General features: G+C 43.2%; 1 protein-coding gene across 2 annotated transcripts in view; it reads left to right on the top strand.

Annotated features, from left to right (window-relative positions):
- COL17A1 (collagen type XVII alpha 1 chain) overlaps positions 1 to 17,906 on the top strand; it is a 63,240-nt gene that overhangs the window by 42,940 nt on the left and 2,394 nt on the right. For both annotated transcript variants that reach the window (XM_082225229.1, XM_082225228.1), the window contains 17 exons: positions 612 to 647; positions 759 to 839; positions 2,065 to 2,100; positions 3,882 to 3,965; positions 5,434 to 5,487; positions 6,377 to 6,418; positions 7,359 to 7,400; positions 7,902 to 7,967; positions 8,652 to 8,693; positions 9,097 to 9,219; positions 9,877 to 10,002; positions 10,091 to 10,228; positions 11,947 to 12,048; positions 12,620 to 12,772; positions 13,653 to 14,195; positions 15,042 to 15,182; positions 15,924 to 15,986. In XM_082225229.1, the coding sequence (XP_082081355.1) occupies positions 612 to 647; positions 759 to 839; positions 2,065 to 2,100; positions 3,882 to 3,965; positions 5,434 to 5,487; positions 6,377 to 6,418; positions 7,359 to 7,400; positions 7,902 to 7,967; positions 8,652 to 8,693; positions 9,097 to 9,219; positions 9,877 to 10,002; positions 10,091 to 10,228; positions 11,947 to 12,048; positions 12,620 to 12,772; positions 13,653 to 14,195; positions 15,042 to 15,182; positions 15,924 to 15,986 (1,872 nt within the window). The remainder of the gene's footprint in view (positions 1 to 611; positions 648 to 758; positions 840 to 2,064; positions 2,101 to 3,881; positions 3,966 to 5,433; positions 5,488 to 6,376; positions 6,419 to 7,358; positions 7,401 to 7,901; positions 7,968 to 8,651; positions 8,694 to 9,096; positions 9,220 to 9,876; positions 10,003 to 10,090; positions 10,229 to 11,946; positions 12,049 to 12,619; positions 12,773 to 13,652; positions 14,196 to 15,041; positions 15,183 to 15,923; positions 15,987 to 17,906) is intronic.

The following is a 17,906-nucleotide window of genomic DNA, read 5'->3' as shown; positions in this document are numbered from 1 at the left end:
AACAGAGGGACTCATGCCCTTTCTCATCATACTACTATTATAGGTCTATGCAGCTTGAATATATGAACCAGGAAAAGGTGAGGAGTAGAAGCAAATAATTGCCCCTACTCTCTGCTGTCAGCTACAAAAGTCTCACAACCTCTGGCTTTGGATAGGGATGATGAGAAATATGGAGTACTACTGATTGCTCATAGGGCCTTTTCTAGGGTTGCATATTTCAAAAAGTGAAAATCCGGATACAAAAACACAAAAGTTGTTGAGCCAAACATCAACAATGCACCCAAGTTTTCACAGACATTTTAAACAATTTTTGGAAATTCCGCCAGGATGCTATTTCCGAAGGGCAAATCCTGGCTATGTCTGGGAAATTTTGGACATAAGGCAGCCCTATCTTTTCTGATAACAGATGCATACACTTAATTCTGACAATCATTTGGGGCAATTGCCATTAGAGCCACTTTTGTGCCCTTATACCAGCAATTCCCAATCTTACTATAATAATCATCATTTGGCAAAGTATTTAATGGCACAGATATATCATGGGTCATAAACATGTTATCACTGAAGCCCTGATAACGTCTTTCCCTTTCCTTTCCTTTCCGTTTCCTCAGGGGAACCAGGCGCACCAGGCCGGGTTACTACTTCAGGTATGTATCACTGCTGTAGCAGGAAAAGTCCTATGCCTGATAATTGTCATACTGCCATGGTGCCATAATCTTTCCTCACAAAGTGATTTGTGGAACTTTTTGCTGTTTCAGATGGTGCATCAACTATTTCTGTCCCAGGACCTCCAGGTCCACCAGGGGCTGTTGGTCCTCAAGGCCCACCAGGTGTTCCAGGTGAGAACCTTTTTTAATTCCTTGCCCTTTTTATTTGCTTTATTCCTAATATTTCTCCATATGTAGGGATGAGGGAGAAATCTGTTCGGTTCACATTTAAAGCTGAATTTTTCAAATACACGCTTTCCCGAACAATATGAGAACTGAAACATAGCCATCCTTTGAAATTTTCAATTTCACCTAATTTTCAACCACCTAATGTTCACAAAATGCATATATTTTAAAAGGGTTTGCATAACAACCCATATATTCATGAAAATGCCTAACATAAAACATGTTATATGAGGATAAATTGCTTGCAAAAATGTTTATGTTAGTCAAAATGGCAAATTTGTTTATTAGGAGAAATCTGCACTAAACTGCTGAAGAATTATGAGGATTTTTAAAAAGAAACTGCTGCAGAAATGTTGAGAACCAAATTTTGAATAGAAAAATGAAAAACAGAAAGAACTGAAATTTACAGATCTTTCTGCTTTCATTGCAGTAATTCCTCTCAATATGGACCTTTACAGCTGTCTGCAAAGACTTGCTCCCTACTTGTCTCTCATTATATGGCCAATGTTGTGTTGAAAAGCTGATGATGGGTTTGGACTTCTGGCTGGTGCTTATAGCTTAAGAACCTTGTGTAGAGGAAACACACACACACAAATACTATTATGTATTAGCATTCCTTTTGCCTTGGTGATGTATGGTTTTGTCACTGCTTAGTGCTATTTCTTGCACTGTAGCTTCAAAAAACACATGGAATTGGAATACAACAATTTTCACACGATAGCATCCACATTTGTGTGAAGTGATCCCCAAACTTATTCACCAACTGGAATCTATCCCTTTCTAGAGAAGAGTACACTCCTTTCTTTCTCAAATTAGCATACCTGCTGTAGCTGGAATTGCCTACCAGGACCTTTTCATTTAAGTACCTTCTGTTTTCTCTACTCAATGAAACAGAGAATGCTCCAAAAGTGCATTCCAAAATTAAAGGGTGTCTTGGTGGGAAGTACAAAGAGAATAGGAAAATGGGAGAAATCATTTGTTTCAAAGCTATCACCCACTTGACAGTTGTGTACCATGCCAATGGCTATCAAAACCTGTTGAAATTTTAATTCAGCCTTTCAGGCAGTTATATTATTAGTAAGTTTCTGCTCCATTTCTCAAGAGGAGCTTCATCCACTAAGGTTGCTTTATTCACTAAGGTGATCTAACTTTCCCCCTCTTTCCCCCTAAGGTCCTATTGGCCCAGCTGGACTTCCTGGATCTCAAGGTAATACATTCAGTGCAACTCCCTCTTTAGATTCCTTCCTTTGTTTTCCAGTCCCTGTCATCACCCCTTATGCTGTGTTTTTCCCTGTGCTCCACTTTAGCTCATCTTCTTTCGGCCTCTTCTGAAAGTTTCAGGGAGGTCACCTCCCTGAAACTCTGCAAAGCACCTCCTCCCTGAAACTCTGCTTTTCTCCATAGTCTTTCTGCACCAGCCTAGCCTTGTTTCCCCCCCCCTACACATGTTGCTACTTTCTCCCATCCTTATTGCTTGTCTATCAAGCTGTGTTTCCTTCTTTCACACTGTAAACCCTTTGGGCAGGGATGTACTTGCTTTTGTTCAACAACCAGCTTCCATAAGCTTTCCTGCTAATTTCTGTCTTGCTGACATCTGTGGTGCACTTGGTGGAGATGTGGTGGAGATGTGGGGGAGAGCCTTCTCCAGGGCCATGTCTGAGCTTTGAAAAGCCCTGCCCAAAGAGGTCTGCATCACTCACTTGCTGATGTTTTTTCACTATTTTGTGAAGATCTTTATTTTCTGACAGGCACTTGGCCTGCTGAGCTGATCATTGTTTTATTGACTCTCTGGAAAAAGAGATGGTTGGGTTTTTTTGTTACCTTTTTTTGCCCCTCCATTCTTTTCTGTTTGCTAGGCTTTACTGTTTTAATATTTGCTGTAAGTTTCAGAGAAAGGGGTGGATGAATGAAAATAAATACAGTGTAGATGGCAAATGATACATTTCCAGACACAGTGTATTAGTGACCTACAAGCCATGTACAGTGGTACCTCAGGTTATATATGCTTCAGGTTACAGACTCAGCTAACCCAGAAATAGTACCTCGGGTTAAGAACTTTGCTTCAGGATGAGAACAGAAATCATGCCCCGGCAGCGGGAGGCCCCATTAGCTAAAGTGGTGCTTCAGGTTAAGAACAGTTTCAGGTTAAGTACGGCCCTCCGGAACGAATTAAGTACTTAACCTGAGGTACCACTGTAGAGGATCCTTTCCACTGCGTATAGTAGACTGGAAGATTAGCAACATTAGCTCAAGTAGTACAATCCAAAAACAAGTCTTGTGCAATATCTTACTTTTTTCCCCCCTCTTTTTTTTTGGTACTACCTCCAAAATTTTTGGTTTAGTTTGTGTGGTGAGGAAAATTGATTATCTAAGGACTTTGTCATGTAATACAAATTACAGATCTCCTACATGCAAGGCACTAAAGCCAAGGTGATGATAACACTATGGGTATATGTTGGTGCATATACATGACCAATATATGTGGGTGGGTGTTATGCTGTTTCCTACAAGGAATCATTTTCCATGCAGGAGACCTATAGTACATCAAGCAGCCATAAAGCTTTTGGCAAACCTGTTCATTTAAGTAAGCATTGGGGAAACTTCAGCCCTCCAGACATTGTTGGATCTCCAACTTCCATCAGCCCCAAAAAGCATGACCAGGGAGGATGGGATTTGTAGTCCAATCACATCTGGAGGACCACGGGTTTCCCTCACCAATTGAAACTTCATTCCAGTCTTTCCACATTTGTCCACATTAAGGAATCCCCATGTTTTTCTGGCCTTATCTCTCTCTGCAGTATCATCATTGCCATGCAAGACACATAAACTGAGGACCAGTTCAGGTCCTATCTAGATTAGGTTTAAGCTAAAAAACATAATGCCTACATGCATATTAGGTAGAAACCAGAACCTGACAACTTGAGTTTCAACCAGTGTGCTTATTTGTGCTGAATTAAATAGTCTGTCATTTCTTATGTTCTGATGCAGGTCCTCGTGGTGAGAAAGGTGACCCAGGTGAAGCCACCGTTGTGGAAACCGTCCGTTCGGGAGTTGGTGCTTCAGCTGCTCAAGGTAGAGAAAATTGTTTCTTCTACGCTTCTGTTTGTGAAGTCAACTCTTAAAATACTGGCACTTTCTAAGGGACTGTTTATGCCTTCAAATGTTCTTGTGGTTTGTGTCTGCCCTCCCAAACAAGCCATAAGTCCAGGTTTGTATGACATGACAAGCCAGACCATGGCTTCTTTTCTGGCAGGGTGGCAGCAGTAGGAATGGAGAGGAGTGAAGTACCCACAATTTTAGCAGTATAACCAAGGGCTAACCCACACTTCCTCTTGTCTTACTGCTTTTCCCCGGGAAAAACTGCTCTTTAGCACCCAGTCAGAGCAAATGGCAATTGAGGTTTCCCTCGGATTGCCATTTGTTCCTATCTGTTGCCAAAGAGTGGGTTTTCTTTTGGAAAGAAGCAGGCCAAGGGGGAAACCACTATGACCCACTCAAGCAGAAAACCCCTTAGACCTGTGCATTCTAGGCATAGCCTAGATGAGATAAATTTGGATGAGCCCCAAATTTATTTTAACTGTAATTTAATGTGACACATGTACCAGACCATTATCTTTACTTTGGAACAATAAACGTTTATCTCCTATTCAAAACCAAGTCAAACTAAGCCCAAACCTACTAATTGCTATAAAATAAGAGGGTGAGTGGTCATTTAGAGTTGCTGGTTTGTTTTAGAGACAGTGGGATCCTGAGTTAATTGAAATATCATTTTACTATATACACCAAGTCAGATACTTAGCCCATCTAGTTTTCATTTATTGTATTGGGGTTTTTTTTGTTCTGCTTGCAATTTACCCTGCCAAAATTTTCACTTTCCTCTCAGCTTTCCTCATTCTCAACTTTATTCCTTAAAAGAAAAAGAAAAAAGACACAGTTATTTTAAGCTTAATCTTTGCCCCATGCCTCACACTTCAAGCAGGATAGAATGTTTCTTTGGGCATTGTCACAAGATATTACTTTTTAGTGTTGGTCGTCTCACTTGTGAATTTTGGTGTGGATTTCAGCATGGAGGTGAACAACTTTCAAGACAGTTGGTTGAATCTAAGTCATGCTCAGAGTAGACACTTTGAAATCAAGGGACTTGGGTTTCTTCTTCTTCTTCTTCTTCTTCTTCTTCTTCTTCTTCTTCTTCTTCTTCTTCTTCTTCTAAATGTATATACCACCTTCCATTTTGGGAAGAAAGACCAATGCAGCTCAAGGTAAGTTAACTCTATTCATTTCAGCAGGTCTACTCTGAATGCACCTTAGTTAGACAGAACCCAAAGTGTAAGTTCTTGTCAATGGAGCCTCTTTCATTTTGATTTATAGACACATGAGATGATTTAGCCATCCTTTCAAATACAACTGCTGTCTGGTTTCCTTTAATATTTTAACCCGTGAGATCATTTATTATTATTATTAAAAGCAGCCTCTTTCTGTTTCTAAAATATGCTGCGGTAGCAGCAGTTGTGTAATACTTCTGTTTCCCTTTTTCGTCTAGTGGTACCAGAGATGCAAGGACCACCAGGACCCCCTGGACCGCCAGGACCTCCAGGTATAGACTGTCTGTTCTGTACTAGCATATAAGTGAAAAAATGGTGGTGAAGAACTAAGTAGGAAAAAAATAAGCATGCTGTAAGTCTTCCTATACTAAAAAGGGAATTTCACACAAAACTACTTTGCAGTTTATATTTATATGTACTTTTTATATAAATATTCCCGATGGCTTCTAATCTGTCCCCTTGATAGTCTTGGCATTTCATAGACACAAAGAGAGAAAGACAACATACACACTCTACAGAGTGCCCTGAAATCATGTTTATTTTAGCAGGTGGCAAGAAAAGCAAGAACTGAGCTGCTGCCATTAAAAAAATAAATCACCATTGCAATACCTCGTATTCTGTTAGAATAAAACCTTTGTAAGAAATTAGCAGCTACTTAAAGAGGTCACGTTTTGTGTAGTTAAACTGCTGTACAAGATGGACTTTGCAAGATATAACTTCTGAGTTGACTATGAACAAAAGTGTGCCTTAATGAATATAAAGATTTAAAAACCCGGAAAGTTTGATAAACAGTCCTTTAATATTAGGTCAGACAGAAAAAAAAACTGACCTCATCAGGCAACATCTTTGTTATGAGGGAGCAGCAGGAAATGCCTACACAATGTGCTACATCCTAGCCTGTGGATAGCCTTATATCTCTGTCAAAGTCTATTTCTTCATGCACGTGCCTAGCCAGCCATGGGGTGGTAGGTGGTACACTCTATTTGAGTCCCTTATCCATGGCTGCCACATGTCCAGTAACTGTGTGAATAGGCCCTAAAGCTGTCTCTATTTTTGGAAGTCAGTAGGTATGGAGGGAACAGAGAGGCAGGATAGAACTCCAAGCATTATGAAAAAAAAATAGGAGTCCAGTGTAATACTTTCCTCTTTTTTTCCCCCCAGGCGCTTTTGTTCAAGGCCCACCAGGACCTCGTGGCATACCAGGTAAAAAGGGCTTTTGTTCGATTTAAGAACTTCCCTTTGAGGGATTTTCAAAAGCTGCTCTATTGTTTTGGTGAAACGCAGTTTTAATGCACAGGTTTAATCCCCAAAGCATTTCTGAAGAATTTGTTCAGTGAAAGCACAAGCTGATCTGCCTGTGTGATTTCCAGACTTCCTTCTCTCTTCCTTCTGTAATAATTGACAAGTCTCAGACCATGTGTGTGATTACTTGTGACTTGGGAACTAAAATGTGACTTCAGTATGTGATAGCCTTGGTATATGCTGCTTCAGAATAAAGCACTGTCCTTTGGCCTCACCCAGTTGGTTTTAGGTCCCACCCACCTGTCCCTCAGAGGGCTGGCAAGATAAGAATCTGGCCCTTGGGATAACAAAAGTTCCACACTCTTGCTCTAGATGATGTTGAGCTCCAGCGCCAACTCAGCCCTAATCACCATAGCCACTGGTTAGAGGTGATGGGAGTGGAAGCCTTACTCTACAGACTGGTGCAGTTGTATAGGAGCCTGAGTTTGCTAAGAGGGTTATGAATGTAGGTAGAATGAAAGCAGGAAAGCAGAAGAGAACAGGTCTCTAAGGCTCAACTTTTCCTTTGCTGCAACCTGACCCAATGAATGGTCCGGAAGCAGCTAATGCTGCAAAGTTGCTGGAGCTAAGTGGGTGCAGACCTGAACATTAAAAAACACACAAAGATCTGCCATATCCACCAGCAGTGGTGCTGGTCTTAGTCCATTCTGCTGGTCAGAGGGCAAGAGACCCTGAGTGTTCCCCATCACTAAGCACCAGAGATCTAATGGGCCTTTCTTAATTGCCAGCTCACTCAGCCCTCAATAATTATATAACTATTTTTGAAATTTTCCTTATGGGAACCAGGAGCTATTGATGCACTGTAATAACCTGGTTGTGCGGTTTCCGATCTTTCTCACAGGTGAACCAGGTCAGCCAGGTCTACCAGGAGCCTCTGTGTCAGGTGAGTCTAAATGCACTCTCTTTCTTATCAGCCCCTTCCTCTCCTGCCTCTGAGTCTGACCTGCCCTCTTCCACAGCATCTTCCTGATCACTAAACCCGGTTTCCCCTTCAGCTTCTGACACCACCTCTCCCTAGTCTGTTCCTCCTTCTCCCTCTGACCACTCATTGTCATCCCATCACCAGGCCCTTGGCTCTGAGCCTTCTTCCCCTGGGGGTTTCCCAGCTGCTGCCTCCCCCCCCCCCCACTTCTCTGCATCCAGCCTGTCCATGACAATCAGCCTTCACCAACCTGGTGCTCTCCATACATTTTGGATTACAATTCCATCAGCCCCAGCCAGCAGGGCCACAATGATCAGGGATGGTAGGTAGGCCGGAACTTCTGGAGGGCACCATGTAATGAAGGAGGCTCTAAACAGTACAATGTCACATGTGAAGCCCCTGTTCTCTCCACCACCCCCTCTCCAGATTTCTCATCACCATCTCCCTGATTCCTGTTTGCAGGTGCTGGAGTTGCCATCCAAGGACCACCTGGATTACCAGGACCACCTGGGCCCAAAGGAGAGAAAGGTTTGTGAAGAGCACTGAGCACCCTTTTGCATCTTGAACTTTGTGTGAGAGGCAAAATCTTTGGCTTCTGGCATGCTGTGATGAGCCTTGCTCCTAGCTCTAAAAGTGCCCAGCTGTGATGTAATGTAAATCATTGTGGGTGACCCTCTTGAGAAAGCTCTTTTGCTGCTTTTCTTACCTCTTCCCACAGGGCAAAATAGATGGTTACAGTTCTCCTAAGGCAGGAGTGGGGAACCTCAGGCTTAGAGGCCAAGTGTGGCCCTGTAGGCTTTTCTGTGTGGCCCCCAGGATTCTTTCCAGGCCACCCTCCACTCCCCATGCCATGCCCTTTACCAGCCCAACTTCATCCCCTTGAGTGGTTGGAATGTGTACTTAAACTCAGACAATGCCTTTTGGTTTCCTGTATTGAGGACAGATGGATGGGTGGAAGGGTGTAAAAACTAGCCTACTGTACAAAGGTAGTATTTGCAGTCACTGCTTTGCCCACTTTTGCCTCTGACCCTACCCACCACTGGCACGTGGCCCCCAGAAAATTGTCCTGATGGGAATGTGGCCCTCGCTCTGCAAAAGCTTTCCCACCAATGTGACTTGGACTTTTATCCCTAGAAGGAGTGCAATTAGAAAGGTCCGCAGGCTTGCTGAATGGAGTCAATGAACACATGTTTTTCTTTGTTTTCCTGTTAGGTGATGCAGGTGTACCAGGAGCTCCAGGCATCCCTGGAGGAGGTAAGATGACAGCATCAGTAATGTACACTTTTGTATATAGTATAAACCATCATAGCCATCCCTAGTGTTAAAGCTTTCTGAAATGTATTGTGTCTTCTTCCTGGGCAAATAAAATAAAAAAGGCAGTTCAGCTCACAGAGCAGGGCTGAAAATCCCACTCCTGCCACAGAGATGCTGAAGAACTCGGTCTCTGAGGAGTCTTGGTCTGGGGCCATGACAGGTTAAGGAGGCCTGTCATTCTCCTGTCATGTGGCAAATGCAGGCTTGTGAAACACACACAGTTGCTTTGTAATGTACTGTTTCATCCTATGTGTCAGTATAATGCACCTAAGTACAATGGTCTTTTCAGGCTGTGCCTTGCTTCCATAGTAATAAAAACAAATCAACTTTTGTACTTCTGCAGCTGGATCAAGAGCATCTCAGGGTCTTCCAGGTCCCCCAGGTCCTCCTGGACCTCCAGGCCTAGGAATCAGTGGAATTAGTTCAGCCCGAGACATTCAGCTGATGATCGCTGAGTACCTGCAAAGTAAGTCACACACCTTTTGTTAGAGTCATACTATCATGTCACTATCTGACAGCACTCAGTTCAGACACCTTTGGGGGTTTGGGGAAAGTCTGGAGCTTGTTTGCCTTCTGATCATCTAATATCTGATTTATTGTGGACATTTCAGATTGCAGGTAGAAGGGGGCTGGAATGCCTCCTGCCTCCTGCCATGCAAAACTTAAGTTTCAATATACCCCAATGAAATTTTCCAGTTAAACCTTCAGCAGTATACATTTAGGCATTTTCCATTTCAATGTCAATTAAACCATTGTACTTAACAGGCAGGGGTTCATGGAAGTTGTCCAACAACTGGAGAGGCAGGGGTTTCCTACCTCTGGTCCAGGTATATGGCTCCTCCCTAGGGACTAAGACAACCTTAGCACTAAACAAATAATACAGACCAATATATTAAAAAGCTTGGACTCTGGATCCCAAAGTACCCTACTTAAACCTTTGTATGAGAGCAGATAACAAATTATTCTATGGTAGGAGCAGCCAAGGGGTGATGTAGAATAATCAAGAGTGTGTGTGATTTCGTAGGGTTATGCTGGTGGAGCTGCAGGAGAACCACAAAAACCATGTAATCACCACATCCATCCACTCCAATAATGATTGTACTCTGCCCTTTTGCTTCACTAGGTGACAGTGCATCCTATCTGGTTGGACCTCCTGGTCCTCCAGGACCACCAGGAATGATTACTGCCATTGGTGAGGAATCCTTGGACTACACTGAATTGGCCCGCCGTGTCGTGAGCTACATGTCTGGTAAGCACCATGCTTTCATGGCTTGTCAATTTTGTTCCATCTCTGGACAAACCAGAAAAGCAGGACTAATTTTCTTTTATTTTCTTAGGAGTGGATGTTCGCCAGTATTTCATTGGACCCCAAGGTCCCCCAGGACCCCCTGGCCCCCCTGGACTGGGAGGAGACAGCTTATCTGTGTCCCTGGACTATGATGAATTGACAAGACGGGTTGTCAGCTATATAACAAGTAATGTCATATGCATATCTATTATGTTGCACTAAGTGATTTCCCCAACAGCACTGTGAGATGCAAATTGGCTTTTTGGTACTACCTGTTGGCTGCAGGCCCCTTCGTAAATTTTGCAACCACATGTTGTGTGTGTATGGTTACACACTCCTTGGTATAGAAATCCCTTAGGATGCCACACACAGGTGGGGCCTATAGTTATAGGATGCTTATTCTTTACCCATTTGCCACCACCCAATATCTTCATGTGTACTCACTTTTTGCTACAAGGGCTATCAGGGCATGTCCCACTATGTTTGGATGATATGCTGTAGTGGTCAGTAAGAATATACTATTGTTGATTTCCATTTACACTGAATAATCCATTTTTTGGTGGCTGTTAGTTCTCAGAGTAAACTGAAGACTTGATCCAGAGAACATTTTCAGGAATTTAGGATGTGAAGCACTGTAATATTATTTTCCCCCTAACATTTCTCTACAAAACACTACATACTATAGGAGTGCTTTGAAAATAAATCTTACAGAGATGCTTTCAATCATCCAGTATTTAGCACATTTACTGCTTCAACACACTAAGAGCCACACCATAGTGGGTTAAGGGTACTATGTTGTTGTTAAACTGCAGTTCCCAGGATTCATTGAGGCAAATTATGTGATTTAAATGTACGGTGTGGATGTGAACATCTTGCCAGAACCACAATCATGAATTGCAGTAGTGACTGGAACTATAGTAAGCCTTGCAATCCTATCAAGCCATCTTGGGAAATCTTATGGACTCACAACTATTGGATTTTAGGCTTCCCTACAATGACCAATGGTTCATAGACACCCGACTTGGATTTACCCCTCTGTGCTCATCTCTGGGTTTTAAAAAGAGTTGAAATGCAGTGGAGACATCTAGGTATCCATTTAGTTCAGTGAAGCAAAGGTGTGGTTCCACCTCCTTCCCAGGAGGTAGATTGCTATAGTAAGCTGAGTGGTTGTATTCCTACTTCAGCTGAAATTGCGTAATGGAGGAAGTAGCTCAGTAGCAGAGCACATGCTATACATGCCAAAGGTCTGAGGTTCAATCCCCAGCATTTCCAGATAGATCTGGGAATATCCCTTGCCTGGAACCCGGGAGAGCTGCTGTCCATCTTTGTAGATAATACGCTTGTGGAAAACTCTCCCCAAGGAGGCCCATCTGGTGCCTTCATTACGTATCTTTAGGCATCAGGCAAAAATGTTTCTCTATAACCAGGCCTTTGGCTGATTGAACATTCTATTGTCTTTAAAAGGTATTTGTGGGTTAAAGGTGTGTGTGTTTTATTATGTGTTTTGTGTTCTCATTTTGTATTTTTATGTTGTGAAGTGTCCTGTGATCTTCTGATGAAGGGTGGTATACAAATTTAATAAATAATAATACTGAGCTATATGGACCAATGGTTTGACTCTGTATAAGGCACCTCAAGTGTGAGGTGCATAGTTCTAATTATTCCTCAAGACATAGCTGATTCTGCCACTCTTAATCCTCACTTTGTTATACAAGCTAACAGAGTAGGACAGAAAAGTCCTTCTGCCTTTTGTTTAGCTATTCTGTCCTGGCAATGTGGGTAGGGACAGAGGGGATTTGCTTGCATAGTGGGGAAAAAGAGTGTGTGTGTGTGTGTGTGTGTGTGTGTGTGTGTGTGTGTGTAAATCATGCCTCAGATACTTATTCACATTCTTCCTTCTTTCAGACTCAGAATTTGATCGCTTTGTAGGGCCACCTGGGCCACCAGGCCCACCAGGCAGTGCGCTTTCCTCCATCACTGCAGAGGACATCTCCGCCTACTTACAAAGTAAATATGATTTGCCATACTCTGTGCTTGGGTACCATGTAGGAGTCTGGGATTTCTTGTGGGGGGTGGGGAGTTGCTGGGCTTTCTAGGACAGAGTAAAGGAAAAAGAAGGGCGGGGGAGAGAAATTGAGCCACGTTCAATATGCAGCAATACAGTGAATCCTAATATTGTAAGATCTGGGTGTGTTAGTCATCACCAGCAAAGGATGCTAATGACAAAATAGTATGATTGGTCAATCAGCTGATCTAAAATTCTGCTGGTAGCTCCCTATAATGAAAGCTATGTGATACTTTGACTTTCCTTGCTAACAGGGTAAAAGGGTGTCATCACCCCACCCTGCTGCCAAAAAATTAATGATACTGAATCAAAAATTACAAAGGTATAAAATATCATGCCATCTGGACATGCCAATGAAGTTGTTTTTAAACATAATGGTGGCTAAGTGCATAGGATTGTGCTGTTAGAATTGGGGGGGCGGGGCAAATGACACAGGAGAAAGAATTCAAGCAAAGGGTCTGCTTGCAATTTCTTTAAAAGCACATAATTAACCCAGTTTCTTCTTCTTCCAAGGTTTGGGGTACTTCACACTCTCTGGACCCCCCGGACCACCAGGTCCACCAGGCCCTCCAGGACCACCTGGCTTGTCAGGAAGTGGCCTTGTTTCCTATGGTGATGATCTTTGGACTGACCAGTTCAGAAGTGACTTGATTAAGTACCTTACTAGTAAGTCACACACGCAAAACCACTTCCACAATTTTGATTGCTATAACCAGCTGTTGCTCTTCTTGAAATTTCAAGTCTGGGCCTCATCCTGGCACTATGCCTAGGGCTGATCTCATAGCTCTTTTGTAGCAGCTGAGAAATGCTTACTACAGCTGCTATCCTAGACTGAAAAGTCCCTCAAGAAATCAAAAGTATTGAATATGGTTTTGTCTTAAGGTGGATCCTAAGATTTATTTCTGTTTGGTCATCTTTGACATGTATCATTTATGGAAGAGACTTGTTCTTTAATTTGTGCTTCCTTTACTGGAACCAGAAGGTCTAAAAAACAGCACCTTAGCTGGTAGGGCATAACCTCTAACCATCAACGTCTCAAGTAGCATCCTCTTGCTTTAATGAAAAGCTTTCCAGAAACAGGTTCTCTTTGGGGCACCATGCTGCGCCAAGTTTACTAAAATTACTAAAATTTCATCCTGCTACAGTAAACTTAAAGAGGCTTACATCAATATCATTAACATACTATCAGGTTCTTGCCTGTGGGTGGAACTGACAGTGGATAACCACTCCTGTTAGGAATAATGGGTGGAATTGGGAAGGCACTAGATCCTTCAGATCCCACTGCTCCCTCTGCATGCCCCCAAACCGTCCCAACACATTTTGGTTTTGGGATGTCAAGAGTTCCAAAACTGATAGGGCTGGGTTTGTGGAAGTTGTGGGGATGGGAGGAGGATTCAGCATCAGAGCTCCCTTGAAGAAGATCTGATGTATCGTGTGACCTTCTGGGATGCCACCCCAGAGCACTCTTTGCTGGCTTCAGCACCCCTGTAGAACATTCCATTATAACTGGTGCAGTTCCATTAACACCCATTGCTGTGTTTTGTAGGTGACGATATTCGTGGCATCATCAGAGGACCCCCCGGGCCTCCAGGACCACCTGGTATAGGAGGAGATGGCAGCCTGATGGCTGAATCTTACAGAAGGTCTCTAAATTCAGATGGGTCGTATGGCAGGTCCGTAAGTTCTGCCACATCCTATGATGCATCACTTGCCACAGGGGGATCATACAGCAGCTCATTGGGAAGCAATGGAGCATATGGTGGATCTCTTGGAGCTGGTGGATCTCTTGGAGCTGATGGATCTCTTGGAGCTGGTGGATCATACGGTGGATCTCTTGGAGCTGATGGCTCTTATGGTGGATCTCTTGGAGCTGATGGTTCTTATGGTGGAGCGATTGGAGCAGGTGGATCTTACGGTGCTGGAGCAGGTGGATCTTACGGTGCTGGAGCGGGTGGATCTTATGGTAGTTCAACTGGAGCAGGCGGATCACAGATGAGATCTACAGGTGCAGGAGGATCCTATAGTGGATCATTTGCTGGGGCACTGGATTACAATGAGTTGGCAGCCAGAGTGTCAGAAAACATACAAAGTAAGTATATCCATATTTTACCCCATGCTATCTAAAGTGCTGTGGACTGTTTAGAGAGAGAGAGAGAGAGAGTGTGTGTGTGTGTGTGTGTTTGGGACATGTGATTCTTAGACCATTAAGTTGTGTTCCACTCCTTTGAATATATGCAGTGTAGATTCCATGAGCTATTCTAAGGAAAAACTTGGCATTCTTTTTTGAAATGACCCTAAAAGTGCACACATGAGAAATGTTAAATTGAAACGTGCTGTATGTACCTCTGAGGGAAATCCCAGGAGCAGGTTCCTTCCTTGACTGCTTGATCTTGGATTATCACAGCAAAACAGTTTCATATATGTGCTCAGCAGAATTGGTGCAAAAAGTTTCCCCAGAGGATCAAAACATTAAATCAGTTTCCTAACTCAGATTAGAATCCTTCACCAGCCCTAGGGCTGATGTGAGTTGTAGGCCAAAACATCTGGAGGGGTACTAGGTTGGTGAAGGCTGAAGTACAATGCTTCAACTATGGGCTGAGTCTTTTTCTGGAGTGTTAAGGATGCTTTAAAAGTAGTACAGGAAAATGCCACGGCTTCAAAGGGCGGGGGGTGGGAAGAGATGCTTCCTTGAGTTCTGACTTCATAGCAAGGATGTAGAACCAGTGGCCCTCCTGATATTCTGAACTGCAACTCCTATCATCTTTGTTCATTGACTACGCTAACTGGGACTGATCAGAATTAGGGGTTGCCTACCTCTGCTTTATCGAATGGAATTTTCACTGCTGGACACAAACCATTTTGAAGAGCCAGGGGGTGAAATTGGTCATGTCAACCTTCGTATACTCCATTTCAAATTTATGTTCTAATTTCCCAGGCCGAGGGCTTCTGCAGGACATGATGACTTATGCTGTGCAAGGACCACCTGGGCCTCCAGGGCCTCCTGGCATTCCAGGCATCAGCAAAGTGTTTGCATCCTATGGCAATATCACTGCGGACCTCATGGAATTCTTCAGAAGTAAGTCACATCCCAGTTGTCATTTTAATTTAGGATATACAGAGATTTTAAATGAAATGAAATACTGCAGCTGCTGCTTTACTGGGTAGGGAGTAGTTTAGGGACCACTCCAGATTAGTGGATTTTTTTTTAGCAGGTGCATTCTGCAACGTCATTGATGCAATAGTAGCGTGTTAATGGTGGATGCATACTGGCCGGTCTACACATCATTCCCCTATACTGGTTGTTTTGCAATAATCCCTCATTATTATAGATTAGTGCCTTCTCAAGGGGCACTCTTGCCGTATATAGTGCAACCACAAAATAATAATATTCTTGGAATGTTTGTGGTACAGAAAGTTACAGGGTTTCAGCAGGAAGCTATGGGACATGCACTGCCTGGAAACGAAGCAGTATGACACGCCAAAACTTTTGCAGGCACAAATGGTATTGAAAGTGTGATGGTGTGTAACTGCTGCAACAACTTGGGGGTACAAATCATGATGAATGCTCAATAAAGAGGCCCTAGACGTGTGTAGTAGAATATAGCCTTGTGACAACCTGCATTTCTGCCCCACTAGAAGAGGAGGCAGTCTCTCAGATATGGCTTACCTTGATTTTGTAACCTGGACCCTTCAGGCTTTGTGGTATTGAATTACTTTGTTCAATGGGCCAAAAGCACAGAGCTTTTCATTATGGACGTTCTTATATTTACAATTAAGAGCAGATATCCACAAACATGATGTTGTTTGTTTTCTACAGCTTATGGAACTATCCCAGGTGCACCTGGACAGAAAGGAGAGATAGGATTCCCAGGACCCAAAGGTAAGAAGTTGGATGCCACACTTGCCAACTTGAGAATCCAGGAGGGAGGCAGGGAGACGGATGGCTCCTCCCCCTGTACAAGTAGTCTCCTCCTCTTGAAGACACTGAAAGGAAACCCAATAGAGCACTTCTGTTTCAGAGGATGCAAGTGGGGCCTGCCGCAAATGTTGCCATGCATCCTCACCCCCAAGTAGCAGTGCTCCTGTGCAAGGTTCTAGCCAGCCAGCTAGATCCTCCATCCCACCACCGTCTGCCATTTTCGGTTTTTCTTTCCTGACACACAGTGTTCTGTAGTGACTGAGCATCCTGAGAGAGAGGGGGGGGTGTATACATGCTACCAGAAGCTTTTGGGTTCCCCTGAGCAGGCTAATAGCTCCCTTTTGCTTCTCAGTGGCTTCACTTGGGCTCCAGCATAGCGAATCTACGAAATTCACACTTTCCCAAACAATACACAGCCATCCTTTGAAACTCACATTTCTCCAATGGTATTAGGGCCTTGCAGTGACTATAAACAATGTTTATTTTTGGATCAAGTCTGTTTCACATTGGTGCTACAACCAGGTATATAAAATAGTGATGGGCTGTACTCTATTATTCCCCCCTGTTATCATATCATATACACCTGAATATAAAGGGGAAAATGTGACCTTTAGTTGCCCATGAAACTGAAAGATCAAGGTTTGTTTCTTGGTCCTAGACAGCATGGGGGTCTCAGCAGTCACCTGGTCTAAACATTTGCATTAAGGCAGGCTGTGCTCTGGCTGATTAAACCATCCCAACTATGTTTGTCTAATCATTTCTGTCCACCCTCTTTGCTTTCATAATTTCTTTAAGATACTTGTTCCAGTTGTATTCTTGAGTCAAGTGTTGTGATGATCATGACATATATTGTTCACGCCTGTTAAAGTTTGGCCAGTCTGACACTGGTGGCATAGAATCATAGAATTGTAATTAGGAAAGGATCCAGAGGTTGACCCCCTGCAAAGCAGGAATCTCAGCTAGATCATACAGCTGCTTAAAAGTCTCAGAGGGTGAGTCCACCACCTCTTGTGGAGACCTGTCCCACTGTCAAACAGCTCTTACTGTCAGAAAGTTCTTCCTAATGTTTAGTCGGAATCTCCTTTCTTGTAACTTGAAGGTTCAGATACGGGTCTTGGCCTCTGGAGCAGGAGAAAACAAGCTTGCACCATCCTCTATGTGGCAGCCTTTGAGATATTTGAAGCTGGCTATCTTAAGAGCAAAAATCCTTTTTGGGAGCTTGCAAAGCAGCCCTGTCCTGCTGGTGTGGGCGAATGCTGAATTTCCTTTGTTTAATCCTGCCTGTGAACAAGTTTGCATATTCTGGCTACCTGCCTGTTCCCAGGCAGGAGTTCCTACTTTTAAATGCTGATATGCTTGTTACCTAACAGAGGTGTGCCTGCTCAGCTCTTAAGTATTTTCCCCCAAAGTGGTAGCATTGTTAATAAGTTGCTGCAGAAACAGCTTAGAGTCTTGTGATATGTTAAAGACACGGGCTGCATACATACATTTAAAGCAGATTTAAATTGCAAGGCTTACACCAAAGAATTCTGGGAACTATAATTTGCCCCCAGAAAGCTATGATTTCAAGATGCTTGGCAAACTGCGGCTTCCAGGATTCTTTGGGAATCACGTGCTTTAAATGTGCATTGAATGTGCTTTAAGTGTACGTCTGCCCCTTGCACCAACTGTGTTGGCATAAAAATACGAATCTATCCTTCCCCATATCTTAATCTGGGTTTAGCCTTTCCATGGAAAATCTGGTAAGATTTTTTTTTTTTAAAAAAAATTGTTTCCAGCTGTCCATTTGCAATGTTAAGCCCACGTTTGGAAGTCCCCCAAGTAAAAATAGTACAGGGTGTTTTTAACCCTTTAATTGCTGTATGAATTAAATTTAACCCT

This window comes from Podarcis vaucheri, assembly GCF_965113315.1.
Source record: "Podarcis vaucheri genome assembly, chromosome: 5".
NCBI classification, from domain to species: domain Eukaryota; kingdom Metazoa; phylum Chordata; class Lepidosauria; order Squamata; family Lacertidae; genus Podarcis; species Podarcis vaucheri.
The sequence above is the reverse complement of the archived record's forward strand: the minus strand, read 5'-3'. Positions and strand labels throughout refer to the sequence as shown.